The 13,947-nt window shown below is 50.9% G+C and overlaps 2 protein-coding genes across 5 annotated transcripts in view; both read left to right on the forward strand.

Annotated features, from left to right (window-relative positions):
• The window catches only part of TRIM45 (tripartite motif containing 45), an 18,167-nt gene extending 10,719 nt beyond the window's left edge, over positions 1-7,448 (forward strand). For both annotated transcript variants that reach the window (XM_041124730.1, XM_030019496.2), the window contains 5 exons: positions 1,002-1,735; positions 2,752-2,881; positions 4,822-4,936; positions 5,159-5,285; positions 6,129-7,448. In XM_041124730.1, coding sequence (XP_040980664.1) covers positions 1,002-1,735; positions 2,752-2,881; positions 4,822-4,936; positions 5,159-5,285; positions 6,129-6,280 — 1,258 coding nt within the window. In that variant the 3' untranslated portion in view covers positions 6,281-7,448. The remainder of the gene's footprint in view (positions 1-1,001; positions 1,736-2,751; positions 2,882-4,821; positions 4,937-5,158; positions 5,286-6,128) is intronic.
• Positions 6,238-13,947, forward strand: part of VTCN1 (V-set domain containing T cell activation inhibitor 1) — a 25,486-nt gene continuing 17,776 nt past the window's right edge. For 2 of the 3 annotated variants that reach the window (XM_041124735.1, XM_041124737.1), the window contains exon 1: positions 11,614-11,673. Coding sequence is in view for 1 of the 3 variants with exons in the window: in XM_041124737.1 (XP_040980671.1) it covers positions 11,656-11,673 (18 nt within the window). In the remaining 2 variants the exon portion in view is untranslated. Of the gene's footprint in view, positions 6,289-11,613; positions 11,674-13,947 lie in introns of those variants that run through there. The other variant, XM_041124736.1, reaches the window with a different exon arrangement.

Genomic DNA, 13,947 nt, shown 5'->3' on the forward strand with positions numbered 1-13,947 from the left:
AGTGAAAGGAGTAGTGCAAGGGCCATGTCCTGCCCTGTGATGAGATTGCTTTGTGTTGCCAGAGCAACTCTACAGAGCTTGGTCCTCAGAGTATTTCTTTGCTTATGGCTTGGAGCTCCCAGTGCAACTGCTAGAAGTCATTAGTGCAGGAGACAAGGAAGGAGAGACGGCTTTTACATCCTGCTCAATAACTAGATTCCAGTGTCCAAAATAGCATAAAATGGAAACATTCTAGTGCTGCCCTGTGACATGGTGGATGTCTGGGTGATAACAGGTTCTTTGTGTCCCATCCTTGGTCTCTCCCAAGCAGGACCTAACCTGGCGGCTAGAAGGAAGCGGAGTTTGATGTTTGGAATATTAAATGTTTTACTACAGACTGTCTTCTGGCAGTGGCCTGAATTAGATTTTCCCCTAAGGGATATTAGAGCTCATTTGCCTCAGCAAATTTAAAGCTGGTGAAAATCACTGGGCTGATGGCTGAGGAGCTTGGCACCTCCCGTTCTTCTCCAGAAGTGACTGTTGGTGAACGATTCTGTTTTGAGACACCTCCTGCCAGCTCTCACTTTGCAGGGCTCACCACCCTCCTGCTGCCTTTGTCACAGGGTCTCTGGGGGTAATTGCAACTATCCCACTTCTCTCAGGCTCCATGAAGGGACTGCTGGCAGTAGCAGCCTGACAGCCTGTTCCCCAGCCTGTGTGTGGCCATGGTGGGGCATACGATTCTTCTGTCTGAAAATAGTGCTGACTGCATGCAGGGAGCCTGAGAGCAGCCTCTAATGAGCTGCTTGCAGATGCTGTCCTCTTTTGTGTGGAGCCTTGTCCTCAGGATACCACAAGTCCCTTCATGCAGAGTGGATTTCAGTGTGTTGTGGTTTCAGCCCAAACAGGAGGGAGCAGTGCACACTGTGACTTGCAGTCTGTACAGACTGGCATTTGCAAGGAGTCTCGATGTTTGCATTTCATATCCAACATGCATAAAGTGACGTATGGCTCCCTTCTAGGAGACAGAAGAAGACGGCCTCTCATGCTGTGATGGAGCTGGAGAACACCAAGGATTGCAACCAGGCCGCGCAGCCTCTCTTCTGCCCTTCCCATCCCACAGAGGAGCTAAGGCTGTTCTGTGAGCAGTGTGACCAGCCTGTGTGCCGGGATTGCGTTGTAGACAGGCACCGGCAGCACCCCTATGACTTCATCGGCAATGTCATCCACAGGCATGGGGACGCCCTGCGTGAGCTGCTGAAAAGCACCCAGCAGCACATGGGCACCCTAGAAGATGTGCTGGGCCAGATCAATGACATGGGCGGTGCCATCTGCAGTCGCACAGAGGCTGTGGCCACAGAGATCTGTCTGTTTGCCAGTGGGTATGTGAAAGCGATTGAAGAGCACCGGGACCGGCTGCTGAAGCAGCTGGAGGACTTGAAGGTGCAGAAGGAAAACTTGCTGCACTTGCAGAAGGCCCAGCTGCAGCAGCTGCTGCTGGACATGAGGACAGGCGTGGAGTTCACGGAGCACTTGCTGACGAGCGGCTCGGACCTGGAGATCCTTATCACCAAAGGGGTGGTGGCAAGCCGACTGGCAAAGCTGAACAGTGTTGCTTACAACACCCACCCCAGTGTGGACGACAGGATCCAGTTCTCTCCCCGGGAGAGAGCAGGACAGTGTTGTGGCTATGAAGTTTTTGGGGCCATTCTCAATAAAGTGGTTGATCCAGCCAGATGTACCCTGCACGGGGAAGGTAATGGGGTGCTGTACAACAGCTGAATGGGAACGCGCCGCTCCCTGAAGTCACCTTTCCGTTCTCTGTGCCCACGTGGTGTGCAGCTTAAGGCACTGTTGGCTCCCTGCTGTCCTGGCATTGACTAGGGGCAGAGGTAGAGCCCTGCCAGAGGTTGCATTGCTTGCTGAGGGCCTACGGGAGCCGTACTGGGGAGGGGCCCAGAGAGCTATCCCCATCCAGATGTACAGAGCGTACTGGAGCTGCCCTCTGCAACATCACTGACCTCAAGATGGGGCTGAGGTGCGAGGAGAGCAACCCTTAAGCCAGAAGACCACAGCTTACTCAGGGGATGGGAAAGACGCCTGCAATGGCAGGACGTGATGCTCTCCCGGTGGCCCCAGCTGCCCTGCAGCATGGGCCCAGGCAGATCCCCTCTGTGGCTGAGCGAGTAGGTTCATTTCCCCTTACAGTTCTGCTGAGATTGCCATGGGAATAACTGGCATCGGTGGTTTCATGGTTATTTGCTTACTAAGGACTTGGAGGGGGCCAGCAAACAGAGAACGTTCAGACCAGCCCACAGAGTGCAGCCAGCTCGGGTCAGTAATGGCCTGCGCAGGACAGATGAGAGAGACCCAGGGCTTGTTCAATCCCTTCCATGCCAAGCTGTAAGTGCTGAGGTCTCTGGGGCTCCAAACTGCACAGTGGGGGTGTTCTTTCTCCCTCCTGGTTGCATGGTGCACCCTGAGGCCTTCTGGGAAGATGCCGTCTGGGCTCAGAGGGACAGGCAGGAAGACCACCCTGGTCCATACAGACCTCCAGGCTGAGCCTGTCCAACATCTCTCAGCGCCTATGGCTGTCCACTCTCTCCTGATGCCAGTCATGTATTTACTTTTCCCTGTGAGTGGAAGGAGCTGTACACCCTGGCAGCAAAGTCCTGGCTGTGCTCTGATAGCACAGCAACGCTGCAGAATAGGTGGGAGGTGGCAGTCATGGCTGGTGTGAACCCTTTCTGGTCCTGTTTCTCTGCCTTGCAGATCTCCACAGTGCCCGTCAGAACCAGCTGACTGGCTTTACCCTGCTCTGCAATGACACCATGGGGGAGAGGATGGGGCGAGGAGGAGAGGCCGTGCAGGTCACCATCACCCACAAGGACAAGAGGGACCGGTGGGTATTTCGCCTGAGAACTCCCTGGTCACTGGGTTTGCTTTTCTGCCTCCCTTACCCTGGCTCCCCCCTCCTTGCTTGGGCAGGTGGAAGGATGTGCTTCAGCATGTGGGTCAGAATCTGTAGGGGAAAAGGCAGTATTCTTCTTCCCACTGGTATAGCAGTGCTTCCTACAGGTTGTATTTGGCTGTGTGGAGGTTGACAGTGTTGGCTCAGATTTGTATTGAGTCTTTGAGTGGTTTGGGACTTCTTAAAAGATTCAACGCTTGGTGGGTGTTAGACATTTTCAGTGAGCTCTTGTTCCTTCCCACCCCTACCAGCAGACACCCAGGGCTCCTGCTTTTCTCAACACCTAATGAGGGTAAAACATCGCAGCCCCAGAATGACCGTCCTGAGTCAGACAGACAGTCCACCAAGCCCCAGAGCCTCTGACAGTTGATCGAAGTGCCTAGTTCGTGTTCTGGAGAAAGAATCTGTGTTGGCACTTTATCGTGCTTTCTCCTGTAGTCGCAAGCGTTGAGCACTTTAACATGTTTGGAGGCTTTCTAGCAAAAGCAGGAAATACCACACTTGAGCTCCTAAGTGTTTCCGCAATGAAAAAGACCAACCAGAAAAAAATATTTTGTAACTGTTTGCAGGCTGCGCTGGTTACTATAAAGCAGCCAGGCACAAATGTAGAACCAATAGGGGGTCAGTTGTCACGAAGAATGTCTGTTTTATGGTATGTACAACATAGCTGGAGCAAGATGCCAGCATAACTTGTTCCAGGATCTGCTGTTGGTGAGATGACCTGATGAAAAAAGGGACAGGATGCTAAAACTCCTTGCTATGGGGGAGTGTTAACAAGTCGTACAGAAGCAGTGCTGGCTGCACAGATGCTTATCAATAGAGCATCACTGTTCAAGAATATTGTTCCAATGTACCTTCCTTCCTTCCCTAGGTGCACATACGACGTAGGAAGGTGTGCACATGAGGGTTTTGTGGATTTTGCTTGGTGGGGTAGAGGTCGCTGTGGCCACATTAACTCAATATCTTGTTCTTGTGCATATGCAGTTACTACATCCGTTGCTGAAAGCCGTCTGGCTTTGGGTTGAGGCACAGCAGCTACAGAAGAGCGTGAAGTATCACCACACAGTTCACGGCAGGAAATGATGTAGGCAGCTGTATTGATGTGAAATGGTGGGGTGTGGGGAATACAGCCTGCAAATCTGGGAGATTATGAACTGTCGTGTCATGGGGCACAAGAGACTAACTAGTGGGGGTTAGGAAGAACATCTTCCCTTATGCAGAGCTGCCTGATAGTTGTCTGCGGAAAGCTCTTTCCATCCTTCTGTGAAGCAGGCAGTCAGTCCCCGAGTAACTAGCTGATGCCTTCTCCCTGGTACTCTGTCCACAAGGGTTCCTTGTGAAACCCAGTGAGCTTCACTTTGGAAAGGGAGAGTTCACCAGCAGGGAGCTAGAACTCCTCAGAGCATTGAAGAGTTGGGGTCAATAGAGTTGGGACAGTGGTTGAAGTGATCCAAACCTGCCCCATTTATGTCCTGTCTTCTTTGTGGGCTTTTCTGGAGGTAATTGCTCTCTGAAGTTGTGAATTTACCCCATTTCTGAGGACTCTTATCTGATGGGATGATCTGACCTGCAAGTGTGCTGTCTGTCATCATCTGCTCTTTCAGAGCTCAGGGTTGCTACAAATCCTTGCAGTGCAGCTAGCTTTGTGTGACTTCCTTTGTAAGGTTATTGCAGCTCCCAGTAGCAGGTGTGTGTGAAAGCCACTCAGTGCTTGAGCATTGCTGGTGCATCCTGTTAAGCTTGCTTGAGACCCACAGCTGCTGAACAAGGCTGAGGATAAGGAGCTGACCACAAATCTAGGCCAAACAGTGGTTCACATGTAGATAATTTTCTGCCAGTCACTGACCTCTTGGACTTCTCTCTGTTCGTAGTGCAGTCAAACCAACAGTGTGTGATAATGGTGATGGGACCTACCATATTTCCTACAGCCCTGAGGAGCCAGGCTTGTATGCTGTCTGCGTCTGTGTGAAAGGGCAACATGTACAGGTAGCATTTCTTGTTTCTCTTGCACTGCTTCTTCTTTACCTGCTTTTCTTTTCTAAGGATTTGCTTTAAATATTTCTAAGGATTATCTCTACCGCTTAGCAGTTTAAGACTGGGCTTAGTGATCTGTGACTGACAGGATTACCCAGTTGGTTTTTGAAAACGCAGACACAACATCTGATAGCATCCACTGCAGCAGCCTCTCTGCTTGCTTGTCCTCTGCAGGGCTCTCCATTCACTCTGATGGTGAAAAACAAGTTCCGTGAGCACCGAGGTGTGTTTCACTGCTGCACGTTCTGCTCAAGCGGAGGGCAGAAAGCTGCTCGCTGTGCCTGTGGAGGTACCATGCCAGGTGAGTGCTCAGCCTTCCCCTTCCTGCTGGCATCAGGAAGGTTTGTTGCATTTGGTCCTCCCTAGTGTAGATAGGTGTGAGTAGATACTCCAGCCCAACTCCTGCCTTGCACGTCCACCAGGCCTGTGATAAACTGTGTGTACATACCTTCTGGTAGGATGGGACTGCAGCAGTGAGAAATGCAGCAGGACACGCTAAGGGTCTTTGCAGCACACCCCATAGACAGAGACCTGAGCCAACTCTGCAGGAGATGGGGCAGGGCAGCTCTGTCTTTCAGTCCTCAGCGAGGCTGAGCAGCCCTGTGTCTATATGATTCCTGTTCCAGTGCTGGCAGGTTGGGAGCTTCTGGGCTGTGTCGCACGGTGCCCGATGCTGTCCTGTGGAGAAGCCTTACTCCTCATTTAGGATGAGTTCAACTCCCTTGTTTGTTTAATCCCAGCCAGCTTCCCCGTCCTTGACCTGCATGTGTCATTGTGTGGTTTGCCTGTTTTAGTATAGAATCGGCCTCTTCCTTTTTCTGTGCTTGGTCTGTATCTAGCTCTGGCCATAGCCACCAGTGGCTGGCATGGGGTTCTGCAGGCCTGTGTCTTGCATTACTCAACAGGCAGGGGGAAGGAAATCTTCAGCTTTCCCCAGTGTTTGGAACGGGGAGGTCCCTCTTGGTTGTTCTCCTTTCTTTATGGAGCCCCGGCAATTTTTGCCTTGAATATGCTGTGCTCTCATCAGCACATGCCTCCCCGTCTTAGAGAAGTCCTGGGGCTGAAGGGCTCTCCAAAAGCCTCTGACACACTGGGATTTTTGGGCCCGCTTTGGGTTGATCTGATGGTGCCTCTTCTCTTGCAGGTGGGTACCAAGGCTGTGGTCACGGACACAAAGGTCACCCTGGCTGCCCCCACTGGTCGTGCTGTGGACAAGTGAAGGAGAGCTCAGAGTGTTTGGGTGGGCCACCCAGCGACACCTCGCAGAGGAGTTTGCTCAGGACAGTGGCACTCTGAGCAGCCAGGTGAGCCCCTGCGAGCCCAGGGCACTGCTCCTTGCTGCTGCATGAGCATAAACCACGAGGATCCCCACGATCACCGCATAGCCTTGCTGCCAGAAAACAACGTCGTGAGAGGTGTGAGCTGAGAAAGGGGGATGAGGGAAAATAAAATTGTGCCTTATATTCCACCCGGGGGTGTGTATGCAAAGTCGTTTCGTACCTGAACAGGAGCAAACGCTGGGAATTGTACTGCTGCCTACATTTTTGAGGACTTGAGGCCTGTGGGGTGAGGCTCGAAGGGAAACTCAGTCTGAACAGTTACCTCACAGGAGGGTCAAGATGTGTCTCATTCTGCAGGATCAATAGTCTGTGCTGTCCTTCTTGAAGAAGCCAAAGCTGCTCGTTGGGGCACATTCCAAAGGGTTTGCATTCGTGCCTTGGAAAGGCTTGGCAGTCTGAATATGGCTTCTGCCTCCCTCTTAGATAGGCGGCTGGATTCCAGCCTTCTACATATGCATATAGCACAGTCACACTCCTGGGAGCTGCTGTTGTGCTTGCAACTCTTACATTTTTTCCAAGTAAGCTGTAGTCTCATTACACCCTCTCTGCAAAGTAGGAGCAAGGCGGATTAGTAATATATCCAAAGGAAATCCAAAGAAAACCCATGGTGCTGATGGGAACAGGAATTAGAATGTCATTCACCCAGTCTGTATGTTCTCCATGGAGATGGTGTGGGACATAGTGCTGCTGGCAGTGATGCGAGAGTGTGCTGGTTTTGGCTGGGATAGAGTTAATTTTCTGCATAGTAGCTAGTATGGGGCTATGTTTTGGATTTGTGCTGAAAACAGTGGTGATGATGCAGAGATGTTACTGCTGAAGCAGTGCTTGCACGGAGTCAAGGCCTTTGCTGCTTCTCACCCCACCCCACCAACGAGGAGGCTGGGGGGCCACAAGAAGTTCGGAGGGGACACAGCCGGGACAGCTGACCCCAACTGACCAAAGGGATATTCCAGACCATATGATGTCATGCTCAGTAGATAAAGCTGGGGGAAGAAGGCGGCAGGCAGGGATGTTCGGAGTTACAACGTTTTCTCTTCCCAAGTAACCGTTACGTGTGATGGAGCCCTGCTTTCCTGGAGATGGCTGAACACCTGGCTGTGGATGGGAAATGGTGAATGAATTCCTGGGTTTGCTTTGCTTGCGTGCGCAGCTTTTGCTTTACCTATTAAACTGTCTTTATCTCAACTACGAGTTTCCTCAGTTTTACCCTTCCGATTCTCTCCCCCATCCCACTGGTGGGGAGTGAGTGAGTGGCTGCGTGGGACTTAGTTGCCGGCTAGCATTAAACCACAACAAGGAGCCAGCAGAGAACCCAGCTCAACAAGGGAAGATCTGGGGACAGTCTGAGCACCCGTAGGAGCCATAGGCACAAGTTTACAGGTGTCTGTCCTGAACTGGGGCAACTAGGCAAGTGCTAGCAAAACTCCTGGATTTGGCTTGTGCCTGCTGCTTGCCTGGGTGAAGGAGACACCCTGGATACCTTCCTTTACAAAACACCTTCGTGTCATTGAGGCTGGGAACGCTACTGCCCTGGGGGTAACCTTGCTAGTAGGTGTGTGTTGCTAGGGGCTCCTAATACTGCCTGGGGAGCTGGGGACAAAGGTCTGACTGTTGGTCACTTGGGGAGAGGAATGCTGCTCCAGTGTCAACAGTCAGGACTGGTTCTTGTTTTCTGGCTGATGAGAGCTGGCTTGTAAATAGTAGAGACCTGTGCTGTCTGTTTGCTTGCTCAGAGCTGGACTCTTATTTGTTGCTTGTTCCTCTTACAAAGCCAGTTTTGGAACCTCTTCTTCCCAGCAAAGGAGACAGATAGCCTTATGCAAATGCTGTTTATAGCCTTCCATTAATCATCCAGAAAGGGCTGTCAAGCAAATGGGGAAAGAAAGGTTAGGCAGTTTAAATCTCCTAAGTTAGGCAATTTAAGTCTCCAAGTTGCTGACTCTGAAATTTCAAAGTGAAAGTTTAGAGTTAACCTTTAATGGAACAAACAGTAACTCATTCTTGTCCTTGCTATGTGCAGAGTCAGTGCTCAGTACAGAATGTGATGTAAAACAAAATGCCTCATTTTCTGTGTCTTTCTATTTCTTGCCCCGCACCCGCCATGTGTATTGTTTGTTCTCAGAGCTTCTGTGCTGTATTGCGGAGGGAACACATAAGGACGGCACTACCTTCTAGGCACATAATTTCTGTCTAAAAACATCTTAGTCCTCTCAGACAGAGGAATGTGTTTTCTCTTTGTGTTAGGCATCCCTTACACACCCTGTCGCTGACATTTTCCGAGAAGCTGTTTGTGAGAATTACACCAGCGAACATGTAAACCCTTCAGGGAACTGCAGTCAGCTTGGGCTGAGCTCTACGTTTGACATGGGGAAAGCAGTTTTCAGACAGCATGGGGTACTAATCCTGCCAGGGTCAGGCCCTTGTGTTGATTTTTTCTTTTTGTTAGGCTTGAGGGCTCAGTCAGCCCCAGGGATTATAAAGTATTGACCGGCTACCACTCTGTGTTTGGGCAAAGAGGGCTGTGCATGAGGATAGCTTGAAGAATCATGTGCAGAAAAGACATTTAGTAACCTTAGTCACTTTGTGGGGGTTAGGCGCGAGTGTCCTCCCATTGTTTGCAAGCAGACTTTGTCCTCAGTATCCATTACTCAGAATGCTTTGCCAAATGAATATATCCTACTGATCTGCTGGAGTCTCACCTTGGACGCCAACAGCCATTCCCAGGAATGGCTTCCAGTGCTCTGTTGGTAAACAGCCTTGGGCAGGTGGTGCATTAGGAGGTGTAGTTAATCTGCTATATATATATAAAATGATGTTATTTCTGATCAGCTGGTCCTTCAGACAGCAAAGGCATTTTCAAGACAAGCATACATGCAGTGCTGACAGAACAGCACCGGTAAATATTGATATTTTTCCCAGGACAAAAGCTCTTGCTGATAAAACTGCCTGTCTCCAAGGTTTGGGAAAAAAAAAGGGGGGGTGGGTGGGATGAACATGTGGAGGGGCTTTGGGGGGCAAGAGAAGGAGGACTTACTCCCTAGATAGGGAAAACAGAGTGTAGCTGGAACGAAAAACACAGCAAGAACAAGAGACTGTGGAAGACCTGGAAGGGGCCCTGCAGCCTGGACGACTCCATGTGGGCTGCCTCTAGAGTCAGGTATCATGCCAGGGTATCTCTCCCTTCTCAGAGGAGGCAAACCACACGGGTGACGCGGCTGCGCTTGTAGCTCTGTGCATGACCGTCTAATTTCTCCCCAGAAGATCGCGGGAGCAGTGCAGAAGCTGGCTCAGCGGGGCTTCTTGTCCTTCCCACGGCAGGAGGTGATTCACAAGGGTGCACCGACCATCTGGAGCGCCATGTCAGGGCAGATCCTGGCAGCGGCTCACAGGCAGCGTAGAGGACTTTGTCTATTTCCAACTAAGGGTGGCTCACCACCTCCCTCTTTTGAGAGATGAGGGCTGGCTCTGAGTGCTGTTGCTTCCAGCTTCCCTTCAAGGGCTGTCAAGGCTGAGGACAGGTAGAGCTGGTAAGGCAGAGCTCTCCTCCTTCCAGACCACTAATGTTCCCATTTCTGGTGCTTCTCAAGCACCTCTTGACATCATTGTTACCAATGTGGGATCACAAGGCTGGAAAGATGTCCAACGTTTTTGGCCAAACCCCAAGGATAGCTTTCATCTTTTCCAGCCTGCTGGCTGCCTTCCCCCCTCTTGAGCGCTCTGTCCAACTTGGCTGCTTGTCAGCTTGCCACAACTCCATCTTCTCCTGGTTCTCCTCTTTCGCCGATAGCCCCTCCAGCATTCCAGTGACATTGAAATAAGACATGAACTTCCCGTAAGTAAGGGGACTCTTTTGACAGAATTATTATTTGTGAAGAAAGAAACAAGTTGTATCATGAAGGGCAGAGCGACTGCAGTCTGGTTCTTGTGCCCGTGCCTCCCCCAGACCACTGAACATCTTCTTGGGCCCTGACCCACCTTCAGTTCTTCCTGCCCCCACTGTTCCCTCATGCAGGCAAGAGGCAGCACGTGCCATGGCCAGTTGTAGGGCACCAACTGGGGGGCCCAAAAAAACTGGTAATGCTTTGTGCCTGCTATCACCTTCCCCTCGCTGAAGACAGCTGATGTGTCTCTTCCCCAGGTGCTCACCAGCTTTCACAGACCGTGTGGGACCAGATCCTGCTGTCACATTTGGTTGGATTTTGCTAATAGATTCAAAAGTGGTAAGAGCTGGGCCAACCGTGTGATCACAGATCCTTGATTTCTTTGGGAAATATCCTGAATACCTCTTGGGTTTTTTGCAGTGTAAACATACGGAGAGGAATAGGCTCCAGCATGAGAGCTGCTCAGAAATTCATGTGGTGTTGCTCTGGTGAATGGGACTTGCCCTGGTCCTACTGGGGCTGCCTGTGCCTGAGAAACAGACCTGTTTTTCCAACGTGGAAGTAACCCGACCGTTGGCTGTGTGGTGAGGTGTGCTGCGGCGACGACCCGGAGTTAACTGGTGCTGAAAGGGGACACCTCGTTTGTGCACTGCACCAAAGGCAACTATAAATCAGGTGTCACCAAGTGCAACAGGATATTTCTTAATGTGCATTTCCCAGCAGGCCACTATAGCCTAGAGCTATTCTTAGCTTCTAGTAATGGTCTGCTAAATTACAAAAGGTTTAGTAATCAGTAGAATACTACAAAATAAATCAGAATTCTTTTTTTGCAGATTAAAAAGGGCTATTCTGTGCTAAAGCAGAGGGGAAGTGAAGACTGTATAAAGTCTGCTTTACAAGTTTAAACCACCGCAACAACCAAAGAGCAACAGTGATTCTCAGGTGAAAGATTTCCACTCCTCAGTTTCATTCAGAGGCCAGAGGATGAAGGATGTGCTTTCAGTAACAGCCAAGACTGGAGCGTTAGCAGTAGGTCCTGTTCACACCTCTGCCATAGACCTTGCACAGGGCGTTCAGGTAGCTCCTTCACCTGGAGAGCGATTAGCTTTGCGGTTAAGCACTCACTGAAGTAGCACGTGAACGGCTGAGTAAACCCAATGCCTAGTCACCCTCGAAAGCAGAAGGTCCCACCCTGGCTCCTCTGTCCTTGCCGCAGGCCATGTGGTCCTGTCCCACCAGAAGCATCATTAGGTGCGACTCTCCTCTGAGCACGTGGGGAGCCAATTCAACTCCCAAACCTGGCTGGAAACCATTTACTTTCTAATTTTACTTTGTTTCCTAACAGGCGACTAGGCTTAGTGGAGGCTCAGATCTGTGCTTTCATCAGTGCAAAGTGGTGGGACATGGGAGGAGGTTCAGCACAAGTTGTGACATGTAACTTCATCCCAGCATGAGGAGGCTGGAAGTGGTGAGTCCTGAGTGCTAAGTGCCTTGGAATACAGTTTGCTGACTTTGGTGCCTGTACAAGAGCCACAGCCCCTTCCAGCCCCCTCCCTGCCATCTAGAAAAGTCTGTTATGTGTCGTGCACCACATCTGGCTATGGTCATTCCTTGTGGAGGTGAACAGGCTCTTTTGGAGTAGAACTGTAGTCCAAAAGACTAAGTGTACACTTCTGAAATCTTGCACATGCACAGTTAGAAGGCTACTGTGCCCCTCAGGGCATCGTAAGCCCTCCTGCAGCTAGTTTGGTCATCACGGACCAGTATTAATTGGTCTTGATTTTAACCTCTGGTTGTTGCAGAGAAAGTAATTTGGTTTTTCTTAGGTGCTGGACTGTTCCCGATTCCTCTGGGCATCCTCAGTTCTGCAAGGGAAAGCGGTTCACTCCCACTAACCATCCAAACTTGCTGGAGATGGCTCTGGACTGTAAAAAATTCCTCTTTTCCCATCCTCCCTAGAACAGTCCAGATGTAGATGACAGGGTGCACAGGTTCCCCTTCAGGAGACTGAACAAGGTGGTGCAAGCTGCCTTCCCTTTTCTGCTCTTTTGCAAACTCTCTGCCCTTCTCGGCCTCTTACGCCCAAGAGCTACTTCTCCTGCCCCCAGCCTCGAGTGAGATCAAGCATGGAGGGAAAAGCTTGCAGGGTCTGTGCCGGTTTCTTCCCTTTATGTGCTCTGATGTCCACCATAACGGCAGACCTGCGAGCAGCAGGAGCTGGCCTCGGGGAGGAGAAGTAGTTTGGTCTGGAGGAGTTTAGTGGAAGAAAACAGCAGTCAGAAAAGAGGCCACTGCCGAACCTGTGTGGCTCTGACGGCACCGCTGAGCCTGGAGGAGCCTCTTAGCACAGCACGGAGAGGCAGGGGAAGATGCACGTTGAGAATGGGGCCAGGAAGGGGACCCGCAGGTGGCACCGCTCTGCCCAGTGCCAACAGCATGATTGGAGATTTTAACAAGGAGACCTGAGCTAGTCCTGGATGTAATGAAACCCATCAGTGATGGGTAAGCTGTGGATCTACGTGGGAGACTGCTTCACTCTGACCCCGGCATTAGCTGGCTACCAAACCACGAGCTGTGTTATTTTTTGTTTTAAATCAGACGTGTTTCTTTAATGGATGGTGTAGGAGGTCTCTCCTGTTGCCCCAGTGACTAACCAGGCCTCCCTGCTTTTGACTGCCCTGGTGAGGGGAGCAGAGATGCTCACTGCTTCCTCGTTCCTGAGAGTTCACTGCTTGGGCTCACCACTCCTTAGCCGAGTTCAGTTATTTAAGCAAGACAGCCTGGGAGGATATATCATGCGACGGACAGGGGCTGTGCTGAACAGCGTGGGACCTTCAGGCACCTGGTGTTTGGCTTGTCTTCGTAGGTGCCGTGACCATGGCATCCCAAGGCCAGGTCATTTTCTGGAGGTATGGTATTATCTGCATCTGCTTTGAGAGAGGGGAGGGAGGGAACTGCATTTTCCGGACTCCTTGGCTGTATCGCCCTGCTGCCAGGAGCTTTCAAGACAGCAGTTCTTTGCAGCTTAACTCTATACTGCACTCACCGAAGCTACTTAAATACCGGTACAGCTTCTTTTATACAATCAGTAAGGCCATGTAGCTGTCAGACACCCATGTGCAGGTCATTGACTGTAGCCAGGACGGAGATGCATGTCCTAGAAACTGTGCATGGCTAGAATACGCTACCTCAGGTTTGAATGCTGTGGTAGGTCAGGGTATCAATGGCTCGAGAAAGGCTCTGTGTTCCTGCTGTTATAGGTTGGGGTATCAATGGCTTGAGGAAGGCTCCCTGTTCCTTCTGCTGGCCCTCAGACAGTCGCTTATGTTTCCGTCACATCAGCGTGCTGTGGGGAGAAAGGCAGAAGCTGTCCTACAGCAAGTTTCCCTGCTGTGTGGGTCAGGAGTAAGAGCTGGGAAGATGTGCAAGCTGGTTTGTACCTCTTGTTTCAACGAGCCTGTTTCCTTTGGAGCTATTGACCAAGTCCCGGTGAACCACAGTCAGAAAAAAAAGTATTGTGGGGAAGGCCATAAAAATATCTACCTTGTATCGTTATCTTCTGATTACTTGAAAATAACGTCCACCTGATGGGTAAAGTGGCAAACTTGCTTCAGCCTCTGATGAATGTGGGCCGACTAAACCTGACTGCTTGAACAGAGCCACCAACAAGCTGTGTCTCTTCATCCCAGGTGTGGGCTTTTCCAGGCTGGATGGAGGCAGGGGCTGCAGCGGGGTGTGTGAG

The sequence above is a fragment of the Aquila chrysaetos genome, chromosome 7 (assembly GCF_900496995.4).
Source record: "Aquila chrysaetos chrysaetos chromosome 7, bAquChr1.4, whole genome shotgun sequence".
In the NCBI taxonomy this organism is placed as follows: domain Eukaryota; kingdom Metazoa; phylum Chordata; class Aves; order Accipitriformes; family Accipitridae; genus Aquila; species Aquila chrysaetos.